The following is a 12,273-nucleotide window of genomic DNA, read 5'->3' as shown; positions in this document are numbered from 1 at the left end:
AGGTGTTCAATGCTCAGTGTCTGTGGTGCATATGGATAACATTTATATTTATGACACAACCTCAAATTTCAGTTTTAACTGGTGTTTGGATAATCAGGACAACAGTAGAGTTCAAATATAAAGCAGTTTACATTTGTACAAAATACCCTGCAGGTTGGATCGAGATGAGGCAGCCGTCCTCCCCCGTCCCGCCACTAGGGGGCGGGAGCTGGCCCGATAATGTTCCGATGAATTCACAGCGTTCGCATATCGAGAAGAAAGTGATAGACCTAGTTCTCACCAAGGTCCGCATGGTGAAACAAGTGGTAGACCTAGTTCTCACCAAGGTCCGCATGGTGAAACAAGTGGTAGACCTAGTTCTCAACAAGGTCCGCATGGTGAAACAAGTGGTAGACCTAGTGCTCACCAAGGTCCGCATGTCGAGAAGAGTAAGGAGTGACAGTTTAGTGGTGAGATCTTCATCTCATTCCAGAGTGACAGCAGGCTTCAAAACGCCGTGTGTGTGTGTGTGTGTGTGTGTGTGTGTGTGTGTGTGTGTGTCATCCGTCGTACAGTGTACAAAAAAGTAGCTAATGCTTACAGCTCTACCTAACAAGAGACGGTTGCTTATGCTAACAACTAGCTAATCGTCCGTAACCGTAGCTTATGCAAACAGCTCTAGCTAAATCCTTTCCGTAAAGTATTCCAGTGGTGGTGGTTGGCAGCTCTAGCACACATTTCCAATCGTAAAACCTGTATTAAAAGAGCAAAGGAATTTGGATGACAATAAAATATAGTTGTTAAATTCCCCAAATACAGGTGGGATGAAGTGGATACAGGACTGAGGGGTGAGGATGGAAGGTTAGGGTTAGGGTAATGTAGGGTCAAGTAGGTTAAAGTAAATCTGGTAAAGTAGCTTAGGGCAAGCTATGCTAGGGTAAGATAGGCTAGGGTAAAGTAGGGTTCTGTAATGTGATAAAGTATGCTAGGGTAATGTTATAAAGTAGGCTAGGGTAAAATAGGCTAGGGTAATCGGGTTAAGTAGGCTTGGGTAAAGCAGGCTTAGGTATAGTAGGCTATGGTAATGGGGTTAAGTTAGCTTGGGGTAAAGTTGGGTTTAGTCCAACACATTAGTGCAAAGGCATGCAGAATAACTGGCTGTGTAAATTAACTACAACCTTGAACACAGAAACAACCAGTTGGAGTTTGAGTAGTGAGGGGTCTCTGGTTGGACCAGAAAACAATGTTTACGATGCAGAAAGGTGTGTCAGGGCAACACTGCTCTCTGGGACTCTGAGAGCAGAGGTGGAGTTTAGTGAACTTGACGTCCAGAGGTGGAGAGTACCGCCACCCGGTTCAGCTCATGTAAACATCATGGGAGAAGCAGAACAGCAGTAGTACTGTAGGAGTAGAACTGCAATACTACTCCGATACTGCAGTAGTGCTGTCGTTCTACAGCAGTAGTACTGTATAAGTACTGTAGTAGTACAGGCATCACCGGGGCATTACCACGGCAACGCCACAGCATCCCCATGGGATGGCCAGGGCATTACCACGGCAACGCCACAGCATCACCATGGGATGACCAGGGCATTACCACGGCAACGCCACAGCATCCCCATGGGATGGTCATGGCAGCATCATGCATAGCGATATGTTTCTCTTGTCTGTGTGTGTCTCCTGTCTGTCTATGTGTCTCCTGTCTGTCTGTGAGGCTCCTGTCTGTGTGTCTCCCTGTCTGTCTGCTCCCGCCGGTCTACCAGAGGTAGGTCTTGGACGTGTCTATGGGCGCCCCTCCCTGCTCCTCCTCGCGCTCCTTCTCCTTGTCGGCGTCGGCGTCCCAGAGCGTGATGAGGGGGGGGTAGAGCTCCTTCAGCGGGATCGAGGACGAGGACGAGGAGCTGTGGAGGTAGGTCTTCAGGGAGCAGCTCTTGGAGTGGAGGCGGCGGGCCATGACTCCGCCCAGCAGGAGCATGAGGAGCAGGGCGAACAGGGAGCCCGTCACCGCCGCCATGGCAACGCTGTTGCCCGGGGAGACCACCAGCGCCACGGCCAGCCCCGCCTCCCGGGTGGTGACGTTGACGCAGGCGGTGTGGAGCGGGGGAGGGGGGGCGGACGGGGAGGGAGGGGCGGGGGGGGAGGGGGAGGGGGAGGGGGGAGGGAGGAGAGGGGCGGAGGAGGAGACGCTCAGACACACGTGGTAGTCGGTGGCGGGGAGGAGGTGGGTCAGGTTGTACTCCTGGACGTCCACCGGCACCTGGAGAGAGAGGATCCATGGTATTGGTTATTGATCAATAGCATTGGTGATTGATGGTACCGTGAACTACAGCTGATCAATAGTATTGGTTATTGATTGGTTATCGATCAAAATAATTATAATTGGTTATTGATCAATAGCATCGGTGATTGATGGTACCGTGGCCATACAGCTGATCCATAGTATTGGTTATTGATCAATAGCATTGGTGATTGATGGTACCGTGGCCTACAGCTGATCACTAGTATTGGTTATTGAGTGGTCATCGATCAAATAATTATAATTGGTTATTGATCAATAATATTGGTTATTGAAGGCACCGTGGCCATACAGCTGATCCATAGTATTGGTTATTGATTGGTTATTGATGGTACCGTAGCCCTGCAGCTGATCCATAGTATTAGTTATCGATGGTGCTGTGGCCGTGCAGCTGATCAATAGTATTTGTTATCGATTGGTTATTGATGGTACCGTGGCCGTGTAGCTGATCTGAGAGCTGTCGATGTGCACGCTGGCGCTGGTCCAGCGTGGGGGGCGGGGCAACACCTCCTGGTGGGCGGAGCCTCCAGAGCCAGCCGCTGGTTGGCTGGAAAACAACTTCCACTCCAAAAGAACAGAGTGGGATCGGACCACCTTTACACACACACACACACACACACACACACACACACACACACACACACACACACACACACACACACACACACACACACACACACACACACACACACACACACACACACACACACACGCACGTCAATACCAGCACTACCTAGCCCTAACCTGACCAGTGCTACCTGGAGGAGCAGGAGGAGCACGTACCTTGGCCTGGAGGACCAGGGAGGCAGCAGAGTGGGACGAGTTGACCCCCCAGGACTCCTCCCCCCCGGGGCCGGAGCCACGCCCCCTGGAGTCCACGAACACGGAGACACTCCTGGTGTCGGCCCCCTCCACGTTCCACGCTACACACGTATAGAGGCCTGGGGGGGGGGGGGGGAGGAAGAGAGAGACAGACACACACACAGAGAGAGAGACAGACACACAGAGAGAGAGACAGACACACAGAGAGAGAGAGAGACAGACACACAGAGAGAGAGACAGACACACAGAGAGAGAGAGAGACAGACACACACAGAGACAGAGAGAGAGAGAGAGACAGACACAGAGAGAGAGAGAGAGACAGACAGACACACACAGAGAGAGAGAGAGCAGGTTAATCGCTTGCCCAACAGTCGTACCAGATCCATTATGGTAGCCATGGTGACTGCAGGTACCAGCGTCTGATTGGTCGAGATGCTCCATCACCAGAGCTCCTGACGGGGACACACGGTGTCTCCTCCTCCTGATTGGTCCAGAGCTCTGCAGCGACGCCCCCGCCTCCGAGCTCACCTGAGAGGACAGACACACATCAACCTACTAACCAGGACTAACCATCTCCACTAACTAGCTTACCTGACAGGACAGACACACATCAACCTACTAACTAGGACTAACCATCTCCACTAACTAGCTCACCTGACAGGACAGACACATCAACCTACTAACCAGGACTAACCATCTCCACTAACTAGCTCACCTGACAGGCCAGACACACATCAACCTACTAACCAGGACTAACCATCTCCACTAACTAGCTCACCTGACAGGACAGACACACATCAACCTACTAACTAGGACTAACCATCTCCACTAACTAGCTCACCTGACAGTACAGACGCATCAACCTACTAACCAGGACTAACCATCTCCACTAACTAGCTCACCTGACAGGACAGACACATCAACCTACTAACCAGGACTAACCATCTCCACTAACTAGCTCACCTGACAGGCCAGACACACATCAACCTACTAACCAGAACTAACCAACTCCACTAACTAGCTCACCTGACAGGACAGACACACATCAACCTACTAACCAGGACTAACCATCTCCACTAACTAGCTCACCTGACAGGCCAGACACACATCAACCTACTAACCAGGACTAAGCATCTCCACTAACTAGCTCACCTGATAGGACAGGCACATCAACCTACTAACCAGGACTAACCATCTCCACTAACTAGCTCACCTGACCCCAGCTGCTTGGGGGTACACACCTTGTCTCCGGTGGGCGTGACCCAGTAGAACTGGGGGGCGGGGTCAGCACTGGCCCAGCAGGGCAGCGTGATTGGCTGTCCGGAGCTGAGGTTGAGGACGGGGGGGAAGGAGAGGGCGGAGACCTGCGGCAGGCAGCTGTTCCCGCTGGCCCCGCCCCCCACAGCGCCCCAGCCAATAGAAACCACTTCCTGGAGCTCGCGGCCGAGCAGCTGGGGGGGGGAGGAGCAGGTGGTGAGGGGGCTGTCCAGCAGCTTGACGGCTGATTGGTTGCCGAGGTGGGGGCCCCAGGCGGCTAGGCAGTCACAGCGCAGCGGGTTGGAGTGGAGTGACAGCTCCTCCAGACCAGGAAGGGACGTCAGCAGCTGATTGGACAGTAGGCTCAGCTGGTTGCTATGCAACAGCAGTGTCCGCAGGGAGGGAAGGCCACTGGGGAGCAGAACACACACACACACACACACACACACACACACACACACACACACACACACACACACACACACACACACACACACACACACACACACACACACACACACACACACACACACACACACACACACACACACACACGTATAAGGTAGGGAGACAGGTAGAGATACAGGAAGACGGGTAGAAGGCAGGGAGACAGGTAGAGATACAGTAAGACAGGTAGAAGGTAGGGAGACAGGTAGAGATACAGGAAGACAGGTAGAAGGCAGGGAGACAGGTAGAGGTACAGGAAGACAGGTAGAAGGCAGGGAGACAGGTAGAGGTACAGTAAGACAGGTAGAAGGTAGGGAGACAGGTAGAGATACAGGAAGACAGGTAGAAGGTAGGGAGACAGGTAGAGGTACAGTAAGACAGGTAGAAGGTAGGGAGACAGGTAGAGATACAGGAAGACGGGTAGAAGGTAGGGAGACAGGTAGAGATACAGGAAGACAGCTAGAAGGTAGGGAGACAGGTAGAGATACAGGAAGACGGGTAGAAGGTAGGGAGACAGGTAGAGATACAGCAGGTAGAACGCAGGGAGACAGGTAGAGATACAGGAAGAAAGGTAGAAGGTAGGGAGACAGGTAGAGCTACAGGAGGACAGGTAGGAGGTAGGGAGACAGGTAGAGCTACAGGAGGACAGGTAGGAGGTAGGGAGACAGGTAGAGCTTCAGGTGTAAAGACAAACAGGAGGAGAGACAGAGAAGGTAGAGAGACAGACACCTAAAGGCGTGGGGGTCTACGGAGGCCAGCATGGCAGAGAGACAGACGGGTAGAGAGACAGACAGGCAGAGAGACAGACAGGTAGAGAGACAGTCAGGTAGAGAGACAGACAGGTAGGAAGAGTCACCTGAAGGCGTGGGGGTCTACAGAGACCAGCCCTGGGTTGCTGTAGACCTCTAGCTTCACCATTTCTGGGAGGTTCTGGAAGGCGTCGCGCTCCACCGCCACCAGCTGGTCCATGTAGTTCAGACTGGAGCGCAGGGAGACGTTACACCACCCGGACACCACCCTCACACCACCCCAACACCATCCCACTACCTGGAGTCCACCCAATTACACCACCCTCACACCACCCTAACACCAGCCCAACACCACCCTCCCACCACACCACACTCTCACCACCCTGACCCGGACCACCCACCTGAGCTCCTCGAGGTGGAGCAGGTCCTGGAAGTCCCCCGGCCCGACCCGGGAGATGGGGTTCCGGTTCAGGTCCAGGAACTTGAGGTTCTGCAGCATGCTGAGAGCCTCGCGGGGGACCCACCTAGAGACCAGCAGGACATCCAGAACGATGGTAATTGGTTAATTGGTAACTTCTTTAATTGGTTAATTGGTTACTTTTTTAATTGGTTAATTGGATAATTGGATAATTGGTAGGGGCAGCGGCTGTACCTGAGCTTGTTGTCGTAGAAGGACAGGCTCTCCAGGTAGTGGAGGCCCAGGAAGGCGGCGGGGGGGACCTCCTCCAGGCCCATCCCGGCCAGGACCAGGCTGTGGAGCCGGGCCAGCGGCTGGAAGGTGCGCTCCTCCAGGCCCAGGATGGGGTTCTCCCCGATCATCAGGATCTCCAGGGAGGGCAGCGACTCGAACCAGCGCCGGTCGATGGCCACCAGGCGGTTGGAGTTCAGATGGAGCCTGGTGGTGTAGATCAAAGGGTGGTGTTGGAGAGGTGGTGTCGATTAAAGGGAGGTGGTGTAGATTAAAGAGAGGTGTTGGAGAGGTGCCGTGGATTAAAGGGATATGATGGAGTGGTGGTGTAGAGGTGACGGAGAGGTAGTGTAGGTGTTGGAGAGGTGGTGTAGATTAAAGGGAGGTGTTGGAGAGGTGGTGTCGATTAAAGGGATGTGGTGGAGAGGTGGTGTAGAGGTGACGGAGAGGTAGTGTAGATTATAGGGATGTGATGGAGGTGGTGTAGATTAAAGGGATGTGATGGAGCGGTGGTGTGGATCAAAGGGATGTGATCGAGAGGTGGTGTCGATTAAAGGGATGTGATGGAGGTGGTGTAGATTAAAGGGATGTGATTGAGCGGCGGTGTGGATCAGAGGGATGTGATGGAGAGGTGGTGTGGATCAGAGGGATGTGATGGAGGTGGTGTGGATCAGAGGGATGTGATGGAGCAGTGGAGTAGATTAAAGGGATGTGATGGAACAGTGGTGTGGATCAAAGGGATGTGATGGAGGTGGTGTAGATTAAAGGGATGTGATGGAGCGGGGGTGTGGATCAGAGGGATGTGATGGAGAGGTGGTGTAGATTATAGGGATGTGATTGAGGTGGTGTAGATTATAGGGATGTGATTGAGGTGGTGTAGATCAAAGGGATGCGATGAGGCGGGGTTGAGGGTGGAGCAGAGACCTGAGCAGGCTGGTGAGGCCTGAGAAGGCGTGCTGGGAGATGGAGTTGAGGCGGTTGTGGTTGACGTAGAGCTCCTCCAGGCTGGAGAGGGTCCGCAGGCTGAAGTCCTCCAGACCCTCCAGAAGGTTCTCCTCCAGGTACAGCGTGACCAGCTGCTCCAGGGAGCCCAGACCCATGTCCTGGACCTAAACACACACACACACACATATGGACCCATGACCTACACACACACACACACACACACACACACACACACACCCTAGACCTACACACACACACACACACACACACGGACCCTAGACCCATGACCTACACACACACCCACACACATTGAGACCCCAGACCCATATCCTGGACCCACACACACACACACACACACACACACACACACACACACACACACACACACACACACACACACACACACACACACACACACACACACACACACACACACACACACACACACACACACACACACACACCTGTGTGAAGTGGTTCTGCGACAGGTCCAGTTCCGTCAGGTTGTTCAGATTCTGCAGCTCGGTACCGATCAGAGAGATGTTGTTACTCTGAAGAAGCAGCACCTGAAACACAAGTAACCAATCATCCAAGCTGCCAGTTAACCAATCATCAAACAGGTGTGTTTGATGATTGCACGTGCGTGCGTGCGTGCGTGCGTGCGTGCGTGCGAGCGTGCGTGCGTGCGTGCGTGCGTGCGTGCGTGCGTGCGTGCGTGCGTGCGTTTACCTGCGTGTTGGGGGAGATGGTTGGAGGGACGTGGTGGAGGCGGAGCTCATTGCAGTCCACCGTCCGGGCCTGGTGGTACACAGACTGGGGGGTGTACCAGGGGCGGGTCTCACACACGCACTGGGCTGGGCAGCCGGACCCCCCTGAGGACCACCACACATCAGATCAGACCCCCTCCTACACCAGACTAGACTAGACCACCTCCTACACTAGACTAGACCCCCTCCTACACTAGTCTAGAGTAGACCCCCTCCTACACTAGACTAGACCACCTCCTACACTAGACTAGACTAGACTAGACCACCTCCTACACTAGACTAGACCACCTCCTACACTAGACTAGACCACCTCCTACACTAGACTAGACCCCCTCCTACACTAGACTAGACTAGACCACCTCCTACACTAGACTAGACCACCTCCTACACTAGACTAGACCACCTCCTACACTAGACTAGACCACCTCCTACACTAGACTAGACCACCTCCTAAACTAGACCACCTCCTACACTAGACTAGACCACCTCCTACACTAGACTAGACCAACTCCTACACTAGACCACCTCCTACACTAGACTAGACCCCCTCCTACACTAGACTAGACCACCTCCTACACTAGACCACCTCCTACACTAGACTAGACCACCTCCTACACTAGACTAGACCACCTCCTACACTAGACTAGACCACCTCCTACACTAGACTAGACCACCTCCTACACTAGACTAGACCACCTCCTAAACTAGACCACCTCCTACACTAGACTAGACCACCTCCTACACTAGACTAGACCAACTCCTACACTAGACCACCTCCTACACTAGACTAGACCACCTCCTACACCAGACTAGACCACCTCCTACACTAGACTAGACTAGACCACCTCCTACACTAGACTAGACCACCTCCTACACTAGACTAGACTAGACCACCTCCTACACTAGACTAGACCACCTCCTACACTAGACTAGACCAACTCCTATGTTGTGCCTGAAATCGCTCACTTACATAAGTGCACTTACATTGAGTGCACTTCATTATCCCTACAGTACACTTAGTTATAGGCGCAGTGTTCTCATTTCTACAGTACACTGTCAAAACAGCCTTCTTGCGCCACCTACCGGAAATGAGTTTGCAGTTTGACGGTTCTTCTTCTGTGGTATTTTTTTTCTGCTTGATCATTTCCGTCAGTCGCCTGGATGAGCGATCTAGCAGTATTCACGTTATCGTTCTTGATAAAAACTGATTACAGAATTGACAACACTCAACACTCAAATTTTAGATAGTTTTGAGTGCGCCACCGAGGTATTCCGGTGCACTGCGTTTTGGCACACTCTCCGTTTTTGCTCAAAGTGCACTCAAAAAAGTTGGTGTAAGTATAGAAGTGCACGATTTCAGACACAGCACTAGACTACACTAGACTAGACTACCTCCTACACTAGACTAGACCACCTCCTACAATAGACTAGACCACCTCCTACACTAGACTAGACCACCTCCTACACTAGACTAGACCACCTCCTACACTAGACTAGACCACCTCCTACGCTAGACTAGACCAACTCTTACACTAGACTAGACCACCTCCTACACTAGACTAGACCACCTCCTACACTGGACTAGATGAGACTAGACCATTTGGGTTTGAGTAGACTGGACTAGAGTAGACTAGACTAGATGAGACCAGGTGACACTAGATTAGACCAGACCAGGGAGGACCCATCTCAGTGGCCTCAGTCCAGTCAGCAGGTCAGTTCACCCGCTCTGACGCGTTCCTCTGACCCTGAACCGGTTCATCACCTGATGATGTCACTTCCTCACCTGGGAGGAAGTCGTCTCCGCTGGCGCCCAGCGAGGACGTCAGGACGGAGAGGAGGGCGAGGGTGAGGACGTGCGATCCCATCGCGGAGCAGGAAGAGGAGGAGTCTGAGTAGAGAAGACCAGCTCTGAAAGGACAGGAAGAAGATAAACAGTAGACTAGATGTTTAGATCAGGACCTTCAGATGATAGTGACCAGTAGACTAGATGTTTAGATCAGGACCTTCAGATGATAGTGACCAGTAGACTAGATGTTATGTTTGGTGACCTGTCCAGTATATGCTATTTCTGTGCAGTGTCTACTACTTGACCGTTAATGTGGTACGTTCTACAGCTATGCGTAGAACGCCCCCGAACTCTTCTGAACACCACTGAAACGCCACCGGATGTTTGGAGATAAAGTATTTCCCCTGTGTGCGCTGCATATCAGATGCCGTCAAAATTAAAGTCACTAATTTACCGATTTTTTGTTTTTTTCCGAAACTCTGGCTGAATTGTGGGATAGCGCAGCGACCTACCGTTATATACTGTGGCGGTAGTAAGCATTCGGAAACTTTTTGCCTACTACACAATGCGTGCTGACCATTCGGACGCGCTATATTTGTGACGTACCACAAAATGCCTACTATATAGCAGCCAAGTATGAGTGTTCGGATGCAGCCCATATGTTTAGAGCAAGACCTCCAGATGACTGGACCTGTCCAGTAGACTAGATGTTTAGAGAATGCGGGGGCATTGAACTAAGTGGGGGGACTGGCCCCTCCTTTTCCCGTCTCCAGCCTGCGACTGGTTGCAATATTTATGACATCTCCATTATTTAACGAGCTGCCTGACGCTCGTTAACTCCTCAAAGCCCCACAGGAGCAGCTGTGATTGGAGGAGGACACACACACACACACACACACACACACACACACACACACACACACACACACACACACACACACACACACACACACACACACACACACACACACACACACACACACACACTCGCCTTAAGGACCTGTCTCTGTATTGTCTAACCCCTACCTGCTCCTTAATGACCTGTCTCTGTACTGTCTAACCCTTACCTGCTCCTTAATGACCTGTCTCTGTACTGTCTAACCCCTACCTGCTCCTCAATGACCTGTCTTTGTACTGTTTAACCCCTACCTGCTCCTTAATGACCTGTCTTTGTACTGTCTAACCCATCTGCTCTTTAATGACCTGTCCCTGTACTGTCTAACCCCTACCTGCTCCTTAATGACCTGTCTTTGTACTGTCTAACCCACCTGCTCTTTAATGACCTGTCCCTGTACTGTCTAACCCCTACCTGCTCCTTAATGACCTGTCTTTGTACTGTCTAACCCCTACCTGCTCTTTAATGACCTTTCTCTGTACTGTCTAACCCCTACCTGCTCTTTAAGGACCTGTTTCTGGAGTCATATGTATCAAAGTAAGAGCCCAGACGTGCAGTCTTGCAGATCACACACACACACACACACACACACACACACACACACACACACACACACACACACACACACACACACACACACACACACACACACACACACACACACACACACACACACACACACTAAGCGGTAACCCATGAAATACCTACACACCTATACCAGACACACACACACACACACACACACACACACACACACACACACACACACACACACACACACACACACACACACACACACACACACACACACACACACACACACACACACCTGATGCAAGTACACAAATAAAACCACGACACACACACGCACACGCACACGCACACACGCCTGATGCACAAACCGTCCTACCGTCCGAGTCGCACGAGGTTCAGCGCGTCTTCCCGCTCTCGGAGGCAGAAGTCATGTAGAGGTCGAGTCCTCTCAGATCATCTTCCTCGGATATGATGTGATGTTGTTTATATTCCTCATCTTCTCCCCGCGCCAACCTCACCTTGTATCCGAAGCCTCCCTCGCGCGCAACACCACCGCTGTCCTCTCTCCAGTCCGCAGGTGCTTGGAGTCAACCAATCACATCCGTGTGCCACGCAGGGCGGGCCAATCCGGTGTGTGATGCTGCGTTAGTCTGCCAGCATGATGTAATGCTCCAGATCTCTCCTCTAACCCTCCCCCTCCACCGTGATCATGACCGAGAGAGGATGGAGAGGGAGAGAGAGAGAGAGAGAGAGAGAGAGAGAGAGAGAGAGAGAGAGAGAGAGGACTGTGGGGGAGAGAGAGAGGAATAGAGAGAGGAATAGGGAGAGAGAGAGGGGGGGGAGCGAAAGATGGAGATGTTATCCCGGGACCGAAGGTATAAAACTGATCCGTAGTTCTGACGTCAGTCAGGCCGAACTGAACTGGGAGTTTTAAATCCAGTGGACGGCCTGGTCAACTGAAAATTAACCCATCTTCTTTGGATCAATAAACAATAAACAATAAAATTTCTAGTATTTTTGTAATATTGCTAGAGCATATTATACTAAAATGTATAATAAACTAAGATAATTATAGTATATAGGTGTGTATATATTCAGACAATACTAC

At 51.8% G+C, this 12,273-nt stretch overlaps 1 protein-coding gene across 1 annotated transcript; it reads right to left on the bottom strand.

Moving 5' to 3' along the window:
• Window positions 1–1,735: 1,735 nt before the first annotated feature.
• si:ch211-180f4.1 (uncharacterized protein LOC100144405 homolog) lies at window positions 1,736–11,646 on the bottom strand. Its single transcript, XM_056595846.1, has 13 exons — window positions 11,542–11,646; window positions 9,734–9,858; window positions 7,913–8,055; window positions 7,648–7,749; window positions 7,163–7,347; window positions 6,203–6,445; window positions 5,952–6,074; window positions 5,658–5,780; window positions 4,339–4,765; window positions 3,511–3,625; window positions 3,059–3,216; window positions 2,708–2,869; window positions 1,736–2,236 (listed from the first exon to the last, which is right to left on the bottom strand). The coding sequence occupies exons 2-13, from the start codon at window positions 9,813–9,815 to the stop codon at window positions 1,736–1,738; spliced, it is 2,364 nt and encodes a 787-aa protein (XP_056451821.1). The 5' UTR covers window positions 9,816–9,858; window positions 11,542–11,646.
• Window positions 11,647–12,273: the final 627 nt, after the last annotated feature.

The sequence above is a fragment of the Gadus chalcogrammus genome, chromosome 1 (genome assembly GCF_026213295.1).
Source record: "Gadus chalcogrammus isolate NIFS_2021 chromosome 1, NIFS_Gcha_1.0, whole genome shotgun sequence".
NCBI lineage: Eukaryota > Metazoa > Chordata > Actinopteri > Gadiformes > Gadidae > Gadus > Gadus chalcogrammus.
Note: the sequence above shows the minus strand (reverse complement) of the source record. Positions and strands in the feature narration are given on the sequence as shown.